This window comes from Dipteris shenzhenensis, chromosome 15 (assembly GCF_047967505.1).
Source record: "Dipteris shenzhenensis isolate YYH24624 ecotype China chromosome 15, Dip_SZ_1.0, whole genome shotgun sequence".
Classification (NCBI taxonomy): Eukaryota; Viridiplantae; Streptophyta; class Polypodiopsida; order Gleicheniales; family Dipteridaceae; genus Dipteris; species Dipteris shenzhenensis.
This window is the reverse complement of record NC_141610.1, coordinates 47,084,533-47,110,342: the sequence shown is the minus strand read 5'-3', so window position 1 is coordinate 47,110,342 and position 25,810 is coordinate 47,084,533. Positions and strand designations below refer to the sequence as shown.

Below are 25,810 nucleotides of genomic sequence, written 5' to 3'. Positions count from 1 at the left end.
TCTCTATATAAGAGAGGCCCAATTGTATGGATGACACACAACAGATACCCTACAGACATTCAAGCAATACAATTATTCCTTGTTCTCTGCTATTTCAGTCTCCTTTCTGTTCCTTAGCACATTTCTAAATATAGTAAATCTAGGATTTCTTACAGTGGTATCAGAGCAAAATTCGCTCCTGCCTGTAGGAAATGCCCCCCACCTTCTAGCACCGATCTGATACATCTTTTCCGCTAGAAGGATACCCGTGCACATCGTGCATGGAAGAGATGGAGAGGATGAGCGTAAAAATTTTAAGCGCCAACCCTGCCTAAAGTCATCTATGGCCTCTCCATCTCCCACACATCACGAGTTGATGTGAATGGACACGACAAAAATCGTGTCTTTTCAGGTGCTTGGGCTGTCCCAAAACCAAGGGACGCACCTTTTCCACCATCGGACACACCTTTTGATGAGGAGCCTCGACTCCTCATTCAAGGGACACACCCCATCGTGGACAAAAGGACACACCTATTCATGTAGGGACACCCCTTTTAAAAACAAGGACACACCCCTTCATGAAAAGGTGCACCTATTCCAAGGGTCACACCCCTTCGAATAGGGACACCTTTTAGGCACCAAGCACCTATAAAAGGGTACCTAGAGGGGTTAAAATGGAAAAAAAAAAAACCCAGCCCCTAACCTTAGGTTTACCCTAGCTACCCTAGGGTTAATTAAACCCCCCAATTAATTTTTGGGCAACTACCCAACCTTAGGCAGCCCCCAACGAAAAAGAGGCGCACCTCTTTGACGTTCCGTATGGATCTGCACCGTACGGATCTCCACGCAGCAGCAGCCGCCTCAGCCTTCGCCATTGCGCTGCCAGCCGCGCAGGTTCGCTGCCCGCCTCAGCCCTCGCCATATCGCAGCCTACCTGCGCAGCCCCTAGCCTTGCCATTTCGCTCAGCCTACCTGCGCAGCCCCTAGCTATTTCGCTGCCCTGCCTTGCCTCGCCATTGCGCTGCTAGCCCATGCAGGGTCTGCCCGCCTTCAGCCCTCGCCATCTTGCTGCCAGCCCACGCATCCTGCTGCCGCCTTCACGTGCCATCACGCTGCCAGCCGTGCCACTTCTGCTGCCAGCCCTTGCCTTTTTCGCTGCCAGATTCCTTGCCTTTGCAGCCTCGCTGGTTTTGCAGCCCTGCTCTTTTCCAGCCTGCAACGTGAGCCAGCGCCAGCCAGCCCTTCGGTCGCCAAACAGCCTGCAAACAGATTTTCGCCATGACAGCAGCAGCCTGGTGCCCCAGCCCCTATTGCGATCCAGAATCGGGTACCTGCAGCCTGTTGCGCCATTGATAGCCTGCTCTCCTTGCCAGGTGGAGTCTTTCCATTCTGCTTTTAAGGATTCTCTTGTCATTATCAAATTACAGTAAATGAAAGAATCTCCCTTAAAGCATGGAAACCCCTGGTAATTCACCCGGCATTTCAAGGACACCTCAGGCATCATCTACCACACAATATCGTGTTCAGATTGCACAACCAGCCCATTTCGGAGCTTTTGCATCTTGGGTCTTCTGTGTCACGTGCCCTCCTAGTGATTTGGACCACATCCTATACCTTCTGCGTGAGGCACCTCAGTTACATTACTTCCTCAGCACAGTCCAGGTTGTGTTCCACGAGACACGAAGATACCCAGAACCCGATATTCCTCAAGAGTTTGCTGTCCATCTTTGGAGAGAATTTTACCCCTCACCTTCGGCATCTCCAGGGTACTCTCCACCTCCTTCAGCTCCTAGATATCCTCCTATACAGGTTGTATCTTCCCCAAGACAGTATTTACACTCCGAAGGCACTCCTTCTCTTGGATATCCTCCACTTCCGACAGCAGCTCCTTATCCTTTCTCAGATCCGTGGACTCTGCAACCTACTCCTGTCCTCTCACGAGCGGTAACACCACTTTCGGCATCACCAGTGTTACCTCAGACAGGACCTCCTTTACCAGACTTCCACGGGTGGTTCCATCCTGCCTCGCCTGCCCCCTCCAACATGAGCAACCTCAGGGAGCAGCCCGAATCTTCTTCCAAGAATGGTACAAACTAGAGCGCAAGTTCGCGCTTTTCTCATGGGGATCTCCGATATGTTGCAACGCTCACGTGAAGCCTCTCCAGAGATCAAAGACTCAAGTCCAAAAAAGACCCTTGAAGTCAACGTATAAGGCGAATCACTATTGCAACTTCAAATTTTCCAGCTTAAGGACAGCATCTCCGACTTGGTCCAGAAAGTTCAACAACTTCAAGAGTCTCGCAGTACCACAAATACAGAGGATGACGTGACGCAACCAGACGACTATGCAGATTCATTCCCACCAGAGGTAGAAAACACTGAACTACGTGCCCTCTACCGTTTACTTCAAGCTTCCAAAACTAAAAGACTTGACATCAAACTTCCGGAAGCCTACACCGGTCAACGCAATCGCCGAACAGTTGACCAATGGCTCGCAAAAATGTGCATGTATTTTGATACTGTTGACCTCACTGAAGGCAAAAAGATCGCCTTGGCAGCCTCCCTCCTCAAGGATACAGCTTTTCTATGGTGGCAAAGACGCTTAAAGGACGGCAAAAGTGTGTTAACATGGGAACGTTTTGAACACGTGCTCCGTAAGCAGTTCATACCTGCCAATGCGGACTTCCAAGCACGATCAAAACTCCGACAGTTGGAGCAAACAGGCTCCCTGTCTTCCTAGATCTCTCAGTTCACCACATTGGTGCTGGAGATTGATGGTTTAACTGAGGATGATCGCCTTCATGCACTCATCTCAGGCCTAAATCCCTCGTTACGCATTGATGTCCTTAAAGCAAACATCACCACCACAGCTGGCGCTATTGCTTACGCAGAGCGCATTACAGATTTCCAAAACACAGGGAAGCAGAGTGTTAATCGCACACAGAACTCTACTATGGCCAAAGGTGCTCGCCCTCAAGATAACACCAGGTTTTGAAAAAACTCCGGCAATCAAGGTCAGCGACAGTCTCAAGATCCCCAGAAGACTCAGAAATCATATGCTGGATTCCAACAGAAGCACTCCTCCAAGGATCGCGCCTCTTCTTCTTCACAAAGTCATTACCGACATCCCCAACATAAAGGAGCGGCCACTGACAAGAAGAACAACTCTAGCACAAAAGGACTTTGTACCATCTGTACAGGCGACCATAGATGGTTCGATTGTCCCAAGCGACCAAAGCAAAATTCCAATATGAAACCTAGCACTTCCCAAAGAGAAGATGCTACCCCAGCACAAGACAAGAAAGGCAAAGCTGTTCGAATGGCAAATACCATCCACCTGAGCCTTGCCAGCAACCCCGAACCTTCCCTGTCCACTCAAGTACTCTGTGTTCAAGGATCGATTCGTGGAACAATGGTCACTATCCTCATCGACTGTGGCTGCTCTCATAATTTCCTAGCTAGTTCTATGGTCGACAAACTTCGATTGACCACCAGTCCTAGTCTCATGGACTATCAGATTGAACTCGCAAATGGAACTACTTTCTTGTGCAACACCAGGATCAAAAACTTGTCTTTTCGCATCCAACATTATACGGACAAGTTGAACTTCGACATCATGCCTCTTTCTTGGTACGATGTCATACTCGGACAACAGTGGCTCTACGACTATGATCCATCAATCAGTTTTCGGAGCCATACTATCCAGTTTGTCCACCAGGGAAAACTTATTGAGCTAACTGGTTCTAGGGACTCTCCTTCAATCCCAGTTGCCTCTGCCCTACAAGTAAAGAAATGGGTTCGTAAACGTCAAGTAAAGACTTCACTTCTGTTGGTTACGGCAGTAGAGGAGACACCAACAAAGGATCCTCCTGAATATCTCAACCAACCTTTTTTCCAGCCTTACTTGGATATTTTTCCACAGGAATTGCCAAAGCAGTTACCACCTCGACGACCAGTGGATCACCCAATCGAACTTATTCCCGGCAGTAATCCACCGTGGAAACCTCCTTATCGGGTTTCTTACACTCAAAATGAAGAAATCCAAAGACAGGTCACCGAACTACTCGACAAAGGTCACATTCGGCCCAGTCGCAGCCCTTTCGGATCTCTTGTACTACTTGTGGAAAAAAAGAATAAGTCAATGCGCCTCTGCATTGACTACCGAGCCCTCAACAAGCTCACTATCAAAAACAAGTATCCATTGCCTCGCATCGATGACCTCTTCGATCAACTTCTACATGCAACACAATTCTCAAAGATTGATCTTCGTTCAAGTTATCATCAAATTCGCATACGAGAAGGCGATGAGTATAAGACAGCTTTTCGAACAAAGTATGGACACTATGAATGTTTGGTCATGCCCTTTGGGTTAAACAATGCCCCGGCCACATTCACGACACTAATGAACGACATCTTCAGGCCTTTCCTCGATAAGTTCGTCATTGTTTACCTTGATGACATCCTCGTTTTCAGCAGATCCCTACATGAGCACAAACAACATCTTCACCAAGTTTTTGAAGTTCTCCGCGCAAATTCTCTCTACATCAACATTGAGAAGAGTGAGTTCTTTAAAACCCAACTCGAATATTTGGGACATGTTATTTTCACTCAAGGCATCTCTGTGGATCCCAAGAAGGTCGAGGTAATCCGAAACCGGCCTACTCCTAAGAATGTTCATGATGTCCGCTCTTTTCTCGGATTGGCAAACTTCTACCATACAAAGGTCTATCAGTTTTCCGAAATCGCAGCTCCTATGTCCGAATTATTGAAAAGCACAGCAGTTTTTTAGTGGCTTCCCGAAATAGAGTATAGTTTCCAACAACTCAAGCAAGCACTCACTACCACACCAATTATGGCTATTGCTGACCCAAACCTTCCATTTGAGGTCATGACCGACGCTTCCGACATCGCTATAGGAGCAGTCTTGATGCAAGAAGGCAGAGTTATTGCTTTTGATAGCCATAAACACTCTGATATCCAAACCCGATACCCGGTTTATGATAAGGAGTTTCTTGCCGTTGTACATGCTTATCGCTCTTGGAAACATTATCTCATGGGAGCCGACTCTGTGGTCAAGACAGACCATCACTCTTTAAAGTATATCTTTACTCAGCCAGTGATGAATGCTCGACAAGCACGTTGGGTTGAGTTTCTGGCCAACTTTCACATGACCATTGAGTACATTCTAGGACTACGCAATGTAGTTGCAGATGCTCTCAGTAGGTTACCTCTAGCATCAGCTATGGTAATCTCTACATTATCTGTGGATGTTCCGAATTCATTCAAAGGGAAGTATTTCAATGATAAAGACTTCGGCACAGCAGTATAAGTTATTTCAAAAGATCACCCTTCGACTTCCGAACAGAAGATTTTCTCATCCTATTCTTATACGGACGACCTTCTGTATTATCAAGATCGCGTCTGTGTACCACATGACAAGGATGTTCGACGTCTTTTGTTAAAAGAGCATCATGTAGTTCCTTATGCTGCCCATCCAGGCATCAATAAGACTTATCGGTTACTCAGTGCAACATACCACTGGCCTCACATGAAAAGCGACGTCATCAAAATGGTTACATCTGGCTTATCTTGTCAACAAATGAAAGCAAGCCGACGACTTCCAACAGGACTTCTTCAGCCTCTTCCAGTTCCAACTGAAAGGTGGGAAAGTATTTCCATGGATTTCATTACAACACTACCACGATCCTCCAGAGGTAACACTCAGATTATGGTAATTGTTGATCGATTGTCCAAAATGGCACACTTTGTTGCTTGCAAAAGTAGTGCACAGGCTCCGGACATAGCCAAACTCTTTATACAACACATTTTCCGACACCATGGATTGCCCAAGAATATCATATCCGACAGAGATCCTAAGTTTACCAGTCACTTTTGGATTTCACTGTTCGAATCTTTGGGTACAACTCTACTGTTCAGTTCAGCCTAGCACCTAGAATCAGATGGCCAGACTGAAAGAGTCAACCAAGTTCTGGAAGAAATGCTTCGACATTATATTCAATCACGTCCTTGAGTTTGCTTATAATAACTCTTTCCATAGTGCCATTAGCATGACTCCATTCCAAGCAGCTTATGGACACACTCCGATTATACCCGAATTTTGTACTTCAACATCGAGTGGCCCTAGCTGATCAACTGGTTCAAGAAATGCAAGACATTCTACTTCAAGTCAGGGATCATATGCGAAAAGTGCAAGAGCAGTATCAACGGTCTGCCAACAAACATAGATGTCACCTGGAATTTGACACTGGTGACATGGTGCTATTATTTGTAGCCCCACATCGCTATAAGACGGTTAAGTCTGTGTTTCCTAAGTTGCGACCAAGATACTATGGACCTTTCCGGATTGTCAAGAAAAATTCACCTTTAAGTTACAAATTGGAATTACCACCATCATGGGGAAAAATCCATCCAACATTTCATATTTCTTGGCTAAAGACGTACATTCCAGGCGATGAAGCAGTTCCTCCTGCAGGTTTGCTGAGTGCTATGCTAAACTAAGATATAGCTATAGCTATAGATCTCAGAAACTCAACAAAACTCAACCAACACTAGAATTGAGAGTCCCAAGCTGAATCAAAAACCAAAACCTAGCACCGTGGTAGCTCTCCGGTGGGCTGCAAAGATCTCCCAAATCTACATTTGTCAAGCTGTCTTGCGCTATGGCGGAGGGCGTGGTCCTGTTAACCTCTGTATCCGAAGGGCTATGCCAAGAGTGACTCCTCGTCTCGGGCGGTCGCGTCTGAGGAGGGCGGAGATAGTCGGATCTCAATCGTGCGTGCCCTAGTCACTCTCCATGTTGTGTGTGGACTTTGCGCCCCTCGCTCAGTGGTATCATGTCGACTCTCTCCATTGATCCACAATGCTCGCAAGAGCCGACTCAAAAGCATAGAAGTCTGTGACACATCGCTGTGCTCGCTTTGGTTCCACATCCTGTGATGCTATGCCTGCGTGTTGCTATCTGATCTTTTGCATTAGCATATCTATGTGCCGTCTCATCTCAATTAGATAGAGTCCAATGTGGACCTGGTCCTAGACATGCATTAAATTGTGAGTGGGCCAAAGCCGTGTCCCGCAGTGGTATCGTCCTCGGATTTGGTAGTAGGCTAGGCAGACACATAAGAAATGCTCCTCTATCTCGATCTCCCCGAGTGTGCATAACTTGCAGATCCATTGCTCTTTGGGTATGCATGTCATTCTACCTACCTCAATTCCTTGTTGATGTGATGAGACCCTCAATACATGCAAGACTCCTTTGTTCTCAAGATACTGGGGTTTGATGATGAGTCCATCCTCCGACACTCTTAGGAAGTGGTTGCCGTAGAACTGGACCTTGGTGGGGAGCTTCTGCTCCCCCCCCCCTCCCCCCACGATGTATGTAACTGAAGGAGATCTAATTGTATGATATGGATAGTCTCATCTCGAGGGATGGACTCGGGTGGTGCATCCATACTGTGTTGGAAGGGGGGAAGCTGGTCCATCTTGATACCGTGACTGGCAAACCATGTGGATACACGTTGATAAGGGAAAAAAAGGAAAGACAACCTGGAATTATGTACTTCACCGTGACAGATAACTGAGACTTCATAGGGATCAGCTGCAACGTGGGCTCGTAGATGATGAGCTTATGAACCAACTTCCGGAGTAGATATCCAGAGCGCACAAATAACAAGTCAATCTTCCACACAATGTGACTAGAACACACACACAGGAACACACAGACTCTTTGAAACAGGGGAAAGAAGGCTTTGACTTGTTGTAGCTCTGTGTCAACCAAGAGTTGTTCATACACAGTCGTTCTTTGTACGACAGATCAACCACACATGATGTATCTACAACACCTCCTTCCAGCAGCTTGTATAAGTAAAACAACTCGTACTTATGCTTCTTGTACGGAATCCTCATGCACAAAGTCCCCCCAAGAATGCTAATCCATCGAGTTATCCCCTGCACCTATAGATTCATGAGACCTCAACGATCAAAGTCCCTATCATGATTTCCGTTCAATCACTATTGCATCTGCACACAAGCTGTACGTCATACTCAGAATTGTAAGCAGCCACATCATGAGTGCTTCCAGCAGCGACAACTCCCAATCTGTGTTCTGTTCCAGCTAAGCTCCCCCACGCAGCCTGCACACTTGTGCGTGATTAAAGGTAACAAACCCACAGCCCAAAAAAATAAGCGACTCGTACTTCATGTCGATCAGCCCATTAGCTCTCCGCTCAGCTAATCGTCCATCAGCCCTGTGCTGTTTTTTCCAGATCATCACACCCCGTTGACAGCCCGTACACAGTCCAATCACCCTCTCAATTCGTCACAACCCTCTACACCTTGACGCACTGCTTTTGTACAACACTTTGAAGCCCATAAACCATCCGTTCATCGACCAGCAGATCCTTTCCTCTCTCTTCCTTTTCGCTCTCTCTCCCCCCACGCAATCTCTCTTGCTCATCAACATTTTCCAGCACTCTCCAGTAGCTGCCATCCCACGTATCAGCCCACTCGTCAGCTAGAGCATCCCCAATCCTTGATCACGTAGCCACCTTGCATGCATACATTCCCTTCCAAAATTTCCAGCCACATCATCACGTAGAATTTACCACTCTTCCATTTAAAAAATGCAAATATCCCCCAAGGCACATTAAATGCACATTTTGGACCTTTGGTCACACAATTCCCACACACATTAGCATGCACATTAAGACTTGCATGCACCCCCGTACAGACACATGAGAAGCCCCTTGACATGGACACTAGAATATATCAAATTCCTGTAACATGCAAGTGCACATTGACTCAGGAAAATAAAATTAAAAAACCCTTCATGACTTGATTTTTATGACCCCAAAAACATTTCACTTGACCACACACTAGACACCCTTGCTCTGGAAGTCTGGGACAACCACATTGCATTTCATCATTTCCCATGAAGTCCCTGCAAAACATACTTTATTGTCTAAAAAAACTATACATTAGTCCATCATGCTTGTGAAAGAAAAATCCACAAATGCCAAAAGCCCACACCTACCCTAGATGTGTACAACTATGTGCCTATCCTCAGCTATATACAGTGCTCAAAAACTTGATACAGGTTTTGTCCTATCATTTTGCCCATCCCCAAGTCTGCAGACATTCATATCTTGCAGATAGGGGTATATAAGATTTGCATTTCTTCAGAGATATCCTCATCCATGAGGTCTTCCAGCTTGTCTGGTTTCATCACAGTAGGTGCACAGCTGCCCATACTCATGATCTTATGAAAGTATTTCTTTAGTCTGAAGCCATTGACTCTATTCTTATGCTGCTGACCATCTAAATTTTTAAGTTGGTATGAGCCATTTTTGAATTTCTTCGTCACATGAAAAGGTCCATCCCATTTGGTTACAAATTTCTTCTTGAAGGTAGAATCCAGACTACTGTTGTATCTCAAAACTAGATCACCCTCCTCGATTTTCTTATCCTTGAACTTCTTGTTTGCTCTCTTCTGATTCTCCTCTTGAATTAAAGCATAATGTTCCACCGCCTTTTGTTTGTCTAGTTGTGCTTCGTGCAAATCCAATAACCTGTAGAATTTGAATCCTCGTTTATCTTCATTAACATCGGTAATGCAGGAATTTCTACTTTCAAGGGTAATAGAGCTTCTTTCCTGTAAACAAGATGAAATGGTGAAAACTGGATGCCTTCTTTTACTGCAACTCATTAAGCCCATAAAGCCCAGTGCAAAGCAAGGTCCCACTCCTTCTCATGTGTTCCTCATGATCTTTCCCATGATATTAGTACACATACCGTTAAATTTTTCATTCATCCCATTACATTGGGGATAATAGGGACTTGCATATCTATGTTTAATCTTCAGCTTTCCACATAATAGATCCATCAGTTCACTCCTGAAACCTTGACCTCTATCAGAAAGCAACTCCAGTGGCACACCAAATCTACAGCAGATATCCTCATACACAAATTTACATACAGATAGCTGCTCGTGCTTCAGCCCATCTCGTCAAATCATCCACAGTTGTCAACACATAATAATTTCCCTTGGCTGTCATGGGTAGAGGACCGATGGCATCTGTTCCCCATTTCTCAAAAATATTATAAGCAAGCATGATATTTCTGAGTTCTAGATGTAAGATTCTCTTACTCATTTGCTGACATTGTAGGCATGACCTGCACCAATGTCTTATGTCTCTGTGGAGGGATGGCCATACATACCCTTGTGTAAGTATTTTCCTCAGCATGATTTTAAAAGCAAAATGTCCTCCACATACTCCCTCATGATTAGCTTGTAGAATATGAAAAACTTCCTCATGCCAGGGAATTCTTCTAAGCACCAGATCAGCCCCTTTTATGTAAAGAAAATCATCTATCAGACAATAAGAAGTACAGCATTTAATAAATCTGTATTTTCTTTGTTTTAGAACTTCTTCAGGCACTTTACCAGTTTACAGGAAGCTTTCCTCACAAGCTAATGTCTCCCTTCCTTTGTATAAGGGCTCCTGCACTCCTACTGCATCAACATAAGGTTCTGTAATTTCTTGTGCATCATCATGTGCATTTACATTCTTCTCTCTTTCAATGTGTTCTTCTCCACCTTACTGCGTGTGAATCAGCCTAGGTGGGCAGCCGCTACCAAGCTTTGTCGGCAGCACACAGGTCCCTTTGGTCCTCCTGAACGTAGGCCCCAAGATAGTTGTTCCACAGCTCCAACCTGCTTGTGAATGGCTGCTCCAGAAGATGATGATCTCAGCAACCTTCTGCGCTAGAAGACAGCCAAGGTCCAGCCCTTCTTGGCTAAGTCTGCAGCCCTTCAAGCACTCTCTCACCTCTTGGATATAGGCCCAGAGGGTGGCTTCCTGCTGCTCCTTTCTGCCTACTGGATCGCTGGATGCTGGATGATGAAATGAGGCAACTGCCTCTCCTTTTATAGGCCTCAAGGCCCTTTCAAATGGACCGACCAGCCAGCCCTAAATGGGCCGACTAGACAGACCTGGTTGGTTGGCCCAACCGACCTGGTTGGCTCAGCCCAACCAGCCCTATATAAGGGTCTTTTCTAGGCCCTTTTTCAGCCTTTGTTCGAGGGATTCAGCCCCCCTGGCCAGCCCATGTCCAGGCCTGATTTGCTGGCTCCAACGAGACCCACCAGCCTCAGCCAATGGCCGACCCAGATGCTGCTGCTCCCTTCCATGGTTGCGCCACCTGTAGGCTCTGTCGCAGGCTGTCCATCTGCACACAGATGCCCTCCACAGTCTGTGCAATCCCGTGCCATGTCTGCTGCCCCTGACTGACCTCCTGCCAAGTTAGATCCAGGACTTGCTGTCCCTGCCTTCTGCTCCTTCCACAGGTTCCGTCTGTTGCAGCCATGCTGGTCTCTTTGATGTGAGCTGCTGCCCATGTGGCAGCCCCCTCTCTTTCTTTTCTCTTGGGCACATCCTGCCGTAGGTCTCCCTCCCCCACGCTCTCCTCATATGGGGGCTTACAGATGGGGAGGTGACCATTCCAACATCCTTAATTGCCTCAAACACCTCTTCACTCTGTGTCGTTCATTTTTCCACCAGCCCTAGGGGGTAATGAAGGTAGTCTTGATTTGATCTTCCTGGGCTATGGCTTTTTGGAAGTACCCTGAATATCCGTCAGACAAGCTGACATTTCATGACCCGCCACTTTATCAAGAATATCATCCAAAAAAGGCAGAGGATAGTGGTTTCTCTTTGTCACTGCATTCAAAGGTTTGTAATTGACACAGACTCTCCATTTGTCTACACCTTTTGGCACTATGACCACATGACTTATCCAATCAGAGTGAACTATAGGATAAATTATTCCTGCCTTGAGAAGCTTATCTACCTCTTCCTTCAGCACATCTCTCTGTTCCGGGCTTAATCTCCTTAATTTCTGAAAAACAGGTTTGGCACCTTCCTTCAGCTCAATCCTCAGAGGCTTCCTTTAAATCCCATGATCTCCTCTTAAGAGGTGATAAACGAATTGGGGTATTTCTGCAACATCTTTAAATATTCTTCTTTCTCCTCAACATTGAGATCAGGTTTCAATGATTGCTCTCAATCAACACTTGGGTTGATTCTTGAGAACATTTGGGCTGCATTAAATCCTCGATAACCTCAAACCTATCCACCTCTTCCTCACCGAACCTTGTTGCCCCCACAAAATCTACCTGTGAATCCTCATCTACTAAATCCACCAATGCTATTGTTCCTTCATCACTTTCTGAAGTCACCGAGCTCTCATCCTCACTGTTGTTTTCACTTCTCTCTTCCTCTTTACTTGCTGAATTTGAAACTTCAGCCTTGCTTACCATATCGAAATTCAATTTCTTCCCATTCGTATGTACAAAAAAGATTCCTTTCTGCCAATTATGAATTGCACCTAACTTCCTCAACCACGACCTTCCAAGAATCAAAGGATAGGCTCCCAACCCCGCAGGCATCACATGCCAATCCACTCGACATGAAACACTGAATGCCTCAACCTCCAAGCCAGGTACTATCCCTAAAGTCTTCACCTTGGAGTGGTTTGCCATTCTGATGCGATAACTAGAGGAGCGGGATATCTTCAGTCCTAATCTCTCTACACAAGCCTGGGTAATCACACAAATCTGTGCACCCCCATCTATATAGGCCTCTCCAAAACCCTTTCCTTTATGCCAGGCTTCTACAGCAGGTAAAAGATCTGGCAACTCTGAAACATACATCAGCTTAATTGTATCTTTATGAGAGTTCCTCTTTGCTGGATTTACAGCCCGCCTCCATTCTTTTTTAAGCTTTGGGCATAGACCAATCATTTGGGCAAATGTTCTCGTTGAAAGGTCTTCCACCAAATCATAATCTCCCTGCTCCTTCCCCATGGGATAATCTGCAGTTCTGTACTTCCTTCTGGGCTTCCTGCTCTTCTTCTTTTGGTAGGTCATCATCTCCTCAGACTGCTTCCCCTTCTTTGCACTCGGACCAACCTCCTCTTCTCTATCTCTCTTCCCTAATGGCATGACATCTTTAACTTCCTCCAATTCCAACAAGCCAAATGTAACTGCCTTACCTTTCCCTTTCTCTTCTACAGTGGCTTTACGGATTCTAGAGGTACTAGGCTGACCGATTGATTATCACAGTATATTGTTGTTGGCTTAGACTCATCAAAGTAATCTGTTTCTGACAATAGTCTTCTGAGCCATATAGCCTCACATGCACCTGTAGTGAGTGCTCTATATTCCGCTTTAGTTGAAGACAAAGAAACAGTTGGCTGATTCTACACTATGATCATTCACCCTATTATTTAACCTTGTTGACAATGGATAAACATCACCTCTAGCACGAGAAGGCTTATCACAGTGTGTGCTGTAATGTCCCCACTCTCCACAATTATAGCACTGGACACAAGTTACAAATGACCCTTGACCTCGTCCTGCCTGCCACAGGCCTGAATTATTTGAAGAAAGCATGTTGCCTCTGCCATAACCACCCGATGATCTACCTCTTCCCCTACCGTTCATCAAATTCAAACTCAAACTCTTCATAAGCTCCGACATTTCATGAATTTCTTCTTTTATTCTCCTCCTTCCTGACTTTAGGCTTCTGTACAGGCACATGCTGAACCATTGGCATCTCTTGCATAATTTGTGACAATCTTATCTGCTTCCTCTCCTTCTCTTTTGCTACCCTGAGAGCATCCTCATAAGTGACCAGCTCTTTACATTTGATCTTATCCTAATCTAACACAAATGACAAGTCAATCTCCCACACAATTTGACTAGAACACACACAGGAACACACAGACTCTTTGAAAGAGGGGAAAGAAGGCTTTGACTTGTTGTAGCTTTGTGTCAACCAAGAGTTGTTCATACACACAGTTATTCTTTGTACGACAGATCAACCACACATGATGTATCTACAATACCTCCTTCCAGCAGCTTGTATAAGTAAAACAGCTCGTACTTATGCTTCTCGTATGGAATCCTCATGCACAAAGAATCCCCAAGAATGCTAATGCATCGAGTTATCCCCTCCACCTATAGATTTATGAGACCTCAACGATTAAAGTACCTATCATGATTTTCGTTTAGTGACTATTGCATCTGCACACAAGCTGTACGTCATACTCATAATTGTAAGCAGCCACATCATGAGTGCTTCCAGCAGCGACAACTCCCAATCTGTCTTCTGTTCCAACTAAGCTCCCCCACGCAGCCTGCACACTTGTGCGTGATTAAAGGTAACAAACCCACAGACCAAAAAAATAAGCGACTCGTACTTCATGTCGATCAGCCCGTTAGCTCTCCGCTCAGCTAATCGTCCATCAGCCCTGTGCTTTTTTTTCAGATCATCACACCTCGTACACAGCCCAATCGTCCTCTCAGATCGTCACAACCCTCTACACCTTGGCGCATTGCTTTTGTACAACACTTTGAAGCCCATGAGCCATCCGTGCATCTACCAGCAGATCCTTTCCTCTCTCTTCATTTTTCGCTCCCCCCCCCCCCCCCCCCCCCAACGCAATCTCTCTCGCTCATCAACGTTTTCCAGCACTCTCCAATAGCCGCCATCCCACGTATCAGCCCACTCGTCAGCCAGAGCATCCCCAATCCTTGATCACGTAGCCACCTTGCATGCATACATTCCCTTCTAGGTTTTCCAGCCACGTCATCGCGTAGAATTTACCACTCTTCCATTTAAAAAATGCAAATATCCCCCAAGGCACATTAAACGCACATTTTGGACCTTTGGTCACACAATTCCCACACACATTAGCATGCACATTAAGACTTGCATGCACCCCCGTACACACACATGAGAAGCCCCTTGACATGGACACCAGAACATATCAAATTCCTGTAACATGCAAGTGCACATTGACTCAGGAAAATAAAATAAAAAAGCCCTTCGTGGCTTGATTTTCATGACCCCAAAAACATTTCACTTGACCACACACTGGACACCCTTGCTCTGGAAGTCTGGTACAACGACATTGCATTTCATCATTTCCCATGAAGTCCCTGCAAAACATACTTTATTTTCTCAAAAAACTATACATTAGTCCATCATGCTTATGAAAGAAAAATCCACAAATGCCAAAAGCCCACACCTACCCTAGATATGTACAGCTATGTGCCTACCCACAGCTATATACAGTGCTCAAAAACTTGATACAGGTTTTTTCCTATCAACGTGCATACCATATTGCGTCAGTCCCACTCTTAGCTAACGGTATGGATGACTCTAGTGCTAGCCTCGGTAGTCTCCGGCGAGGTAAGGCCCATCCTGTATAGAGGAAAGTCAGCGTCTGGAAAAGGGCATCGACGTGGAGAGGTGTCATGGCAAACTCTGCCTGTACTATATGATGGGGAACTAAGGGCTTACTCCGAATCATTCTAGAGTCCATAATCAGCTGTAGCCGCTCAAATTGCCTCTCTACCGAGGACACTCCCCGAGAAAGGTTGGGAGTTGGTCTCACTAGTGTTTCGAAAAGCAAGCTCTTCGTCGGTGGGTCCTGAAAATGCACTTGGAGACATTGCCTCTCCACGTACAACCGTGCCTTGGCTGCATGAACGATCCTGAAAACTGGTTTTGAGAAAATTGCTCCCAAGTATGTGTGAATCACAAAATGTCCCAATCTACCTGTCAGGGCACATGAGTAGAACTCCTTCTTGGAATGAAAGGGTTCTAATGGTTTGCATTGATCGGTAGAAATTATCGTTGACATCTCCAACAAGGAGATCAAGGACTTTTTGTGATTCTATATGTAAATACCAACCATCATTGTTAAAGATAAATTGTAAGTTGATATGAAGGAAGGAGATCAATAACTTTTTGTGGAAAGGTCTCCTAAAGGTTCTCTTGGACCAACATGGCTATTGTTTGTATACAAGTGCACATTGCCCTCATTTGGTTGAAACACCAATCAACTCTTACAAAGCTTCCAACTTTTAGTTAAGAGTGGTCTTCATTTATTGTCACGTTGAATCACATTACATCATTTTCGGAGGCAAAAATTAAAATGCTTTAATATGCATGCCTGATGTGCATGCATATGCAATATCAATAGGAAGTATGGCTAGGAAAGATTTGAGGTGCTTTTGTGGATTTCAAGTTGTAAAGAGACAATTGTTATATGCAATGATGATCTTTTATTAGTTTATAGCTTTAGATCAAAACTGTGCATTCTTGCAGTTTGAATCTTGTAGACATGCAATGGATATGTGCCAAGGTTACATCCATACATTACTTAAGTGTAGATTGTGTTCGACAGGAAAACAAGCAATTAGCTTTTCATTGTATGTTTGCCATGACTGACAATAGCTGTCTTGTCATAGGGCCTCCTTGGTCTGGAGTGGAGAATATGGCTTACAGATTTGCTACTTGCCGATTATTTTGGTACAGTTTCTTGCATCCCAAGGTTGATGCACCCTAATTCTGTACACATTGTATACTGATAGCACTTGTCCTGCTGCAGCCAATAAAGCGTATTTTGACTTGAAAATGGAGGGCAAACTTGACAATCCAGACCAGCGTATATGTGAAGATATAGCAAGTTTTGTTGGAAATGCTGTTGGCATTATTACATTGACATCCGGGAAGATTATTAAAATATTTGCTTTCACTGGTGTCTTATGGTAATCTTTTCTATATATTGAAAGCGCAAGTTCTCAAGGCCTAGAATGTTATCATTGAGTGGTGCTCCTCTTTATGTTGAAGAACGATTTGATTGCTTTTTTGTTCTCTCTATCATTTTGTTATAGGTCCATTGCTCCACAACTGGTACTGTTTCTTCTTATTTACTCAACCTTAGGGACCTTTTTGACCCTTCGCTTTTTTGGAAAGAGGATCATGCATTTAAAATTCCAGGTAAGCATACCTAATATCTCTTCATGGAAAGGTCTTCTAATTATTGCTTGTTTTGCAGTATTAGCTTTTGGGTCAATCGTGGACCTGCTAACACATGTTTCCAATGTATATGTGGACAACTATTCTTTGTTTTTTTCACTTGCTAAAGCTTTTATTTTAATCCCCTAGAAGATGTTAACACCTTGTCTAAAATTTGTGCTAGTTGTTCTATGATTGATGAGGTTGTCATTTTAAGACATCAAGTCTTTTGTGTATCTGCTGGTGATATTGCCATCCAAATCTTCCTCATCTCTTGCATCTTAGAAGCCAAAATGCGGACAAGATCCTTCCTTTAAAGTGCAAATGCATAGGACCTTTTATTGCTGCCACAAGTGCAACATCGTTACAAATGATAGAGCATATAATCCACATAAGCACCAAATCTGTATTTTTCTGCGACAGTAGAGATTTGCATGAACAAAAAACTTGTCGTTGAACCCTTTTAAAGCAAATTTTGTCTTCAGCAAGTGGATACTGTAATATTAAAGAATAATTAAAAACTCTTGCCTGTGTATTGCCTGCATTATTGTCCCTTTCCAACTTTAAAGGCATAGGAGTGGCCAGCTGAAAGCTTAGCCCTCAACCCATAGCCTGGAGCTTCAAGGTCCAAGGGCCAAGACAGACCACATTGAAGGCAAGGACTGTGGCATGTCAACCTAGGCATCTGCAACATCCACACTTGGAGTTATTACATATCCAGCAAGTTTATTGCCCTTCATCTTGATACCGAAATTGCAATTCTGTTGCAAAAAAGGGCCTAAGCTGAGCATTGTATTGCACTCAGCCTGAGTTTGATGTATGCTTGGCTATATTTTTGTTAGTATTAGTTAAGTCTTTAAGTTGGCTGTGTGCTTACAATTTTCTGTGTATCCAGATTTCTCTTCTCATCTGAAACATGCACATAAGCTATGAAGCCAAATGCTCTGACCTGCTTCAATATACGCTCCCCCATGAATGGTTCCTTAGGTGTGCTATCCATGATAGCCCTGGTAGATACTCTGTTAAGCAAGTATACAGCAGTACAGCTGATAGCCCTGGTAGATACTCTGTTAAGCAAGTATACAGCTGTATTTAGTGCTTCAGCCCAAAACATTTAAGGCATGTTTTCCTCTCTCAACATGTGCCTAGTGCAGTCTAGTATTTTCTGTAAGCCACCCCATTTGGCTGAGGGTCTAGACTGCCTCTTTATCCTAGACTTTTTGCAATAATTGTCATCATGCACACCTAAGTTTATCTGAAGAAATTATCAATAAAAGCACCACCCAATGATCTGGTCTGAAAATGTCCAACTAAATTTACCAATTCCAAAACTTCTCTTGCTTTGTGTGCTTGGCCTTTTGCAAATGGATCCTTGTGTTGCTTCCTGTAACAACATGCTTGGGATATTTTTTTGACATTGTAAAACATGTGTCTACCTATAGACCAGTTGTGGCTTGTGCAACATTGTGGAGCTCTCAAAGTGTGTCGTAAAGAGGGTCTTCTTATCTTCTGGCTTTAGGCACATTTCTGTAGAGAGTCCTTGATTAGATGTAGGCACATCTGTGTAGAGAGCAGTTTTGCAGGCAGAGGCAGAGGAAGACGTAGAGGCCAGAGGTAGTTGCAAAGGCAAAGGGGAAGAGGTGGAAGGAATATAAACGTAGAGTAAGAGGCAAAGGCAAACAATCTTTGCCACATATTATGCAGGGTGGACAGCTATGGTTCTACTGCCAAAAGATGAGCATGAGTTCAAATATGGAGTGAAACCTTTGGTGGCAGAGACTTCCACTTCAACACAACTACATTATTCAGCTTCTTTCTAAAGTTGTGTACTTGTCTGTTTTCTATTTTCTTCCTGCAAGAGGTTATTCTTGAATAAAAGGGTTCCTCTCGTGCGACAAGGTTGCTCACATAAAACTTAAAATGATTTAGTCCATTAAGAAGAATTTGGACCAAGTCATCTTTTGCTATTTTAGGATAAAATTGAGCAAGTTCATTCTAGATTTCCTTAATCATGGAACCAAGCTGTGCCTTAGTAGTACTCTCTCAGTGTCTTAGAGAGTACAACATTTTCTTCAAAGCAAGAATATCTGGCACATTCTTTGTTGTGTATAAGTTTTTCACGACTGTCCAAGCAGGGTTGGGAGTAGGTATTGCTTCAATTTGTAGAATCACATGCTCTCATATTGAGAGATTGGTTATTGCAAGTGCTCTTGTTTACAGTTTGATCCAATGTGCAATGCCTTCTGCACTTTCCTATTGTCGTATATATCAAGAGCTAATGGGCCGTTCTGTGCTTCCCCATTGCAAAGAAGAAGATCCATAGGTGGGAGAACAGCAAGGCACCCTTTGGGCAGGGGACGGTACACCTTACAAGGAGGATTGTGGGGAAATAAAAGTATCCATTACTGAGTAAAAGGGTCCATTAGTGACCAAGTCCCCATCAGTGAGAAAAGGCCCCATTAACGAGCAAGGAAGGCCCCTCCACGTACAACAAGAGGGTTGGAGCAGAGCCATGGGGGCTAGGCTAGCTCTTGCAGATGTGGAGGGCAGGTTGGCCCATAGGGTAGATGAGCAGACTCGTTGAGATGTGGAATGGCAAGAAGGGTAGCAGGACACCAGAAATGCTGCAGGAAGGGAGCAGGGAGGCCAAATGGGGTTTGAGAGGGGCCAGAAGGAGAGAGATGGAGGAGGACCATGAGAGCGCTGAGGGCTGGATGAGGGAAGTGGTTCAGGAGAAAAGGAGGACAGTGACTTCCCAAATTGTGAAAGCTTATTAGCTACAGAAGTGAAGCGTCTGTCTAGAGGGTTTGTTTAAATTTTTCTGCATGCTATTGGCAATGGACTTATTCTTGCTCATTCTATTTAACGTTTAAGGTGGAATTGACTGTGGTTGTCTTTGTATGATTGTTTTTTGACTCTTATCTTCGTGTTTTCGTTTGTGAAAAACAGAGCTTGCAGATGGAAGCAGATTTTCGGTATTCTCTTGTTAGAATACGTGATAATGCAGAGTCAATTGCTTTTTACAGGGGAGAAAAGCATGAGCTCAGCTCAATCAAGGTCATTTATCAAGAATATATTGCGCTTTGTTTACTTTTCCCTTGTATCAGCTTTTCCTTCTTGAACTGCCTACTATAATCATCATGTCTGGTTTATTCCTGCATCAAGTGAAAACGTTTGGTGCATTTCTTGCTGCCATTTCACAAAATCATCTTTGTGTATATTTGGAATAGCAATGATCAGGCTACAGTAATTCTGTAGATTCGTTTTGCCTTCCAAGTGAAAACTTTTGGTGCAGTTTTTTAAAATCATGTTTGCAGAATTTGAAAACAGCAATCATCAGGATACAATAATTCTGTAGCTGCATGTTTTGAAAGCATATGATGGACCTATGTGAAGGCAGTTCAGAAAGGGCCATGAGTTGATGGCTTCTATTTGAAGAAGAATGCAAAAGTTGTTAATGGCAATAAACATATATTTGTTCCCCGAGAGAATCCGGCCCATTTTAACAAATTATCAGGGAACTTTTTCTTTTTGGCTTTCACTTGCAAGTTGATACATTGCAACTCAGTTTTCAGCACAAGATGGAAAGGAAATGGGGCATGCTAAGATCATTCACACGTCAGCTGAGCAGTCAAGGGAGGACAAAAGAAAATAAGGGATGATGAGTTTTATTATACAGATATGAAGCAGATGCTGGGGGAGTTTTGCTTCAAGCCTAAGTATAGTGTTTAGTCTCAGTAACGTTTTTACTTTTGTCTTAACTTGGTTTAGACTTAATAACTATGACTTTGAAACCGAGATGGCAACTTATGCTTGAGTACTGATGAGAACATAAGCGTAGATTTGCTTTCAAAGTTGTTTTTGTTTTTGTTTTTCTCATTTACTGTTAATTTTTGTAATGTCGCTTGCAAACTCCCTTCTTGCCTTGTCTGGTTTTCTCTCTCCTTTGCTCGTTTGCTTGTTTTATAAAATATTAATCTGTAAGATTGGACATATTATAATCTTATGAAGTTGTGTATATACTAAGTTGGTTTAGAGTTAATAACTTTGACTTCATCATGGAGTAAAACTTGCTTGTGTATTCATGACCATTTCCAAGCTGTCAAACTAGTATGCCTTTAAAAACCTCAATTCAACTTTCTTGCTTGCAGGAGCAATGGCCCCAGTGCTCTAGACTTCCGAAATGGTTATAGTGCTAATCAAGGAAACATACGAAGAAGCAAAGGACACATCTAAACTGGAAGAAGGGAGAAAAAGAAATGGCAGGAATTTAGAAAGGAAATTTAGCTGCAAACAATGGAAAATCTAGCTGAAAAATGCCCGAGGAAGACTCTTGCAAGCTAATAGCCATTGTTGGAAGAGCACCTAGATGCACACAATGAACAAATTGTCAAGCAAAAGAGTACCCACACACATACACTATTCTTGATCGAACTTCGTACCAAGAGATTGCACAATGGGAACTCACAAACAATGATTGGTGCTTCCCATTTTGCTTAGAAAACCTTTTCTTTAAAACAATGAAAATATTGGTTCATCAAGTGTTGTCCTCAACTTGTGTGCAAATGCGCAAAGCAAAGCTCCATGGGCGCACATTTAAGGCCAAAGACACACTGCAAAACACAGACATGGAAGAACTACTCCACTCAAACATTGGGTACTGTGACTTTGCTTCTATGCACACATCATCAGACTACAAAATCAAACCACAAAAAACCTATTTGCAATGATGAGACAGTTGGGGTCCCCAACTTTCTTCATTACTTTTTCGGGAGTAGAAAGCTCTGGAAACCTTTGCATTGCTTGAAAATAGTTTGTCAACCGATTGGTTAACAATATGCCACCATTGGTTAGTGATGTCATTTGATGGATACCAATTGGTTAACAATATGCCACCACTGGTTAGTGATGTCCTTGGTGACTTTGAGTTTCAAAGTAAAAGGTTGTAGTTAGCTTAAATGCACATATCACACTTGAAAAACAACACAAAGGGTGATCCTACATTATCTGAGGGGCAATTTCATCCCATCTTCTGGTGGATTGGACATTTTGTGAGAATTACAACTGTTTATAGGCCTATGACTCGAGTGGAGAGTAATTTCTTAGGGGTTGCCTGGATTTCTAGGCAATTTTCCTTAAAATATCATGCTTTCTTCCAGAAGGCTCATGAATTGGGGCAGAAAGTCGGCGAGTGTTGATTTGTGGCTGAGGCCAATGAGCAACATTTCTCTGCTTGTAGACTTAGATCACTGGTCTGTGTCTTCCTATCTGGAATGACGAAGAACTCGTGAATGCGGTGTTTGCGGATGATAGCTTTATTTTTAAAGGCCTCTCTTAGGGACCTTCGTTGTTTAAGAGGTCCCTTGGAGGGTTTCTGTCTTGCAGCGCAAGGGCACTTATCAACTGGTACAAATCCATTGGAGACACTCCTACCTAACAGTTTGCTTCAATCTTGGAGAACATTAGGAGAGAGCTACTTTATTGGACCTTCACCATGTTGGACCTAGCCTCCACATCCCTTCCGTGAATTTCTAAGCTTTTGCCTGGTACATCACTTCATGCTGATGCTTCTCACGCTCTTGTATTGACGAGCTTAGGACCTTCCTCAGGTCTAGATCAGATGATACACACATGACATGAGGGCTAGTGGCGTGGAGCACTCTCATCCTGCCCTTGCATGAGGGTAGCCTTAATATCATTGATTGTTGACATCCCATGTTGATCGTTGCTAGGCAACCTGTTTGTAAGAGGACTCCTTCCAAGCAATGAGCCTTAGAAGTAATTTTTCCATGCAACAGATTCATACAGTACTTACAAACGTGTTGCTTAGAGGCCGAGCACTAGATGTATTCATGAGCTACCCTTGTCCGGTCGTCATATTATGACTCAAGCTTGATTTGTGAGGCACTCGTAGATGGATCCTGTAGATTAACATGGTAGATTGACATGGCCATACCACTGGGTTGGCTCAATGGAGTAGATGCTGGAGAGGGCTAGTAGATCCATTATCAGGTTCCGAGGAGTAGAGACTCATCAGAGTAGCAGAGCATTACATTGATTGAGGATGCTATAATTAATATAACCAAGAATGCCGGGAAAGGCTAGATCCAAAGATTACGGAATATACCCACCCAAAGAGCACATTGGGAGTCCTTTGGTGTCACTTTGCTCCTACCTACCCGCTTTTGGCGACAACTCTGGAGATGCTACTAGTAGTGGCATATTTCCGAGGTTCTGGCTCTTCCAAGCATGATGGACTCTTGGTCAACAGAGATTGGAGCAGATCCTAGAAGCCCAAGATGCCTTTAAGCCTTGGAGTCTATTCAGCATTGTATTTTGACATGTAGAGAGGCCCAAAAGATCTAATAGGGCATCGATAGAATGACAAGAGCACCCTCTTTATCACTTGGGATTTGTGGCTCGACTCACACAGCTCGGCGCACATGTATTTATGAGGAGCATGTTTAGACATGGCCTTTCTCAAAGTGAGGGGACCCCTAGCTCATCAAAATGTGTGCATTGCCGTCCTCCTTGCATAGACATTGTACGCCTCCCATAGACTTTGCTTCGGAGACCATTTGCTCATCTCACTCCTTGGTAGATTTGGAGATCTTGATGCATTGAGGCCGTGGATGTGACCCAAACCGTTGCCTCCTAGTCATTTGTTGTGATTTGGCATACATAAAAGTTGAAGGACATGGTTGTCGCCAAATGCTTTTTTGATACTGTGCAGGTTGCTTGTATGTTTTCTTCATGGTAAACGTTTAGTTTAGTATAGGTTCCACATGAACACACCTTTTTTTTTGGGGTGAAAATATTGTTGCTTTTATATTACAAGATGAGCATCCCAAAGCAAGATATGCTCAAAATACATCAAGCAAAGATGTCAATATATGACAAATATACATCTTGATCTAGAGACCCTGTTTGCAAACAATCATAAATTGATTGTTGCAAAGAGTGCCTGAAGAAAGAGTAAGCTGAGAAAGTCAGGTCACCAAAAAATCTATGATTTCTTTCCTTCCATAGAGTCCAAAGTGCCCAATATCGAACCCAAATAAAGAAAAAAACAAACTGAAGTTGAGGGGGATGTATCTCAAACAGCCATAAGTACTTGCCAAAAGTAAAGCTTGGAAATCTGGCGCACCCACACCCGCATGTGCACTCGCGCTCGCGTGCACATGCACGTAGGTGTGCTCTCACATGCACACATGAATGCAGGCACACATACGTGCACACACATAGTGTAGGCAAAGAGATGGCACGCTTTTGTTAGAGTTCATCTCGTGTCTCATTGAGTGAGGGCCTTGGTTGTGGGTCTACCCGCCCATGTGAGGGAGTGTTAGGGCCATTGTTGTGGGTTTGCCTGCCCTGGAGAGGCAGAGGGGCTCACCATGGAGGTCTACATCTTCACAGACCTGTTTTCGGCTGTCTGCCCTTGTTTCAAGGTCTTGGAGGGGCTGCCACTTGTTAGGGTATGTGCGGGAGTTTGCAGGTCCATCCCGGGCTTGCTAGAGGCTGGTATGGAGGCGCCTTCAACCCTCCTTGGGGGCTACCACCAGGCCGCACATATGCACCTGGTTGACGCCCTGTTTTGTGGGCCTCTTGGCCTCCTAGCAGCCGACCCTACAGCCGACCCATTAGCTCGGCCTATTCCAGACTAGGGTCGGCCCTTTTGGGGATGGGGGTGACCCTATAAAATAGGGCCCCCTCCCTCCCTTGTGTGGCATCTCAGCTCACAGTTGTTCACTCACCAATCGAGGGTTTTTCTCCTGGAGTATAGGAAGTTTTTCCTGAGACCCTGTGCGTGCAAAAATCGTACCGTGGTTGAGATGTCTTTGATCATGTTGACTCACCGGGAAGCTCCTCGGTTTCTTTGGGCTGAAGCCAGTTCCACGATAGTTCATATCCTCAATCGTTCTCCAACTTCTGCTGTTTCCAAGGCAACTCCTTTTGAAGCCTACTTCAGCAAGAAGCCTGATGTTTCCTTTTGAAGCCTACTTCAGCAAGAAGCAAAGGGGGAAGTTAGACATGAAGTCTACTTAAATGATCCTTGGCGGACACAATTCTCAATATACAGGCTATCGACTATATGATCCTTCTAAGAGGGAGATTATTCTCAGCAAGGATGTTATCTTTGATGAGTAACTTTCGTCTTCCATCATTGATGTTGTCCCACGCCTTCTTTTAGAGACCGTGGATGATGACAATATTGATGATTCTGTTCCTACATTGCCCCCACCTCCGGCATTTACAGGCTGCAGGAGACAGTTTTGGGTTAGGTTCTCAGAAGGTACCTCGTTGGTAGCTTGGGCATTGGTAAGTCCAAAGGGCATTACCAAAAACTCATAATGTCCAAACCTGCTTCTAAAAGTGGTTTTATGCACATTTTGGTGTCACCGACTTTCCTTCCTCATGGCTTCGGAAAGAGGATGGACCCCGATGCTCCCATCGAAATAAGGAAAAGGTTCTGGAGGTAGTTCCACTCCAGGTCAACTACTCCTCTCCTTGATGTCCCGTATCTTCAAAGACAAGGAGCCTTTGAATGTTCTGGAAGCCCTCTCTCAGACACATTGGAAGTAGGCCATGGAGCTGGAGTTGGATTCTATTGAGCGGAATGGAACGTGGGAGTTAGTACCACGTCCCAAGCATCGTTCGTCATTGGTGTCAAATGGGTTTACAAGACCAAGTATTCCGCTGATGGGACTATGGATAATGTGACGAGAAAAATTGATATTTTTTATTTGGCATTGGTATTGTTTTCTTCTATGTTTGATAAGAGTTTGAGTATCAAGTGATAGCCTAGCGGCTCCCACTTATTTCTATTTTCTAAGATATTGTATGGAATTGAGAGGATGAGTAGTATGGATCATTGGAAATACCACGTGTATGAATGATAAATACCTTGGTATGGGATGAGAGTTATATGTGTATGGGATATTATG

The 25,810-nt window shown here is 44.1% G+C and overlaps 1 protein-coding gene across 1 annotated transcript in view; it reads left to right on the top strand.

The window, feature by feature from the left end:
- The window catches only part of LOC147893904 (uncharacterized), a 97,177-nt gene that overhangs the window by 29,161 nt on the left and 42,206 nt on the right, over positions 1-25,810 (top strand). The window contains exons 3-6 of the mRNA XM_087386090.1: positions 16,316-16,376; positions 16,456-16,615; positions 16,742-16,847; positions 19,815-19,922. Coding sequence (XP_087242216.1) covers positions 16,316-16,376; positions 16,456-16,615; positions 16,742-16,847; positions 19,815-19,922 — 435 coding nt within the window. The remainder of the gene's footprint in view (positions 1-16,315; positions 16,377-16,455; positions 16,616-16,741; positions 16,848-19,814; positions 19,923-25,810) is intronic.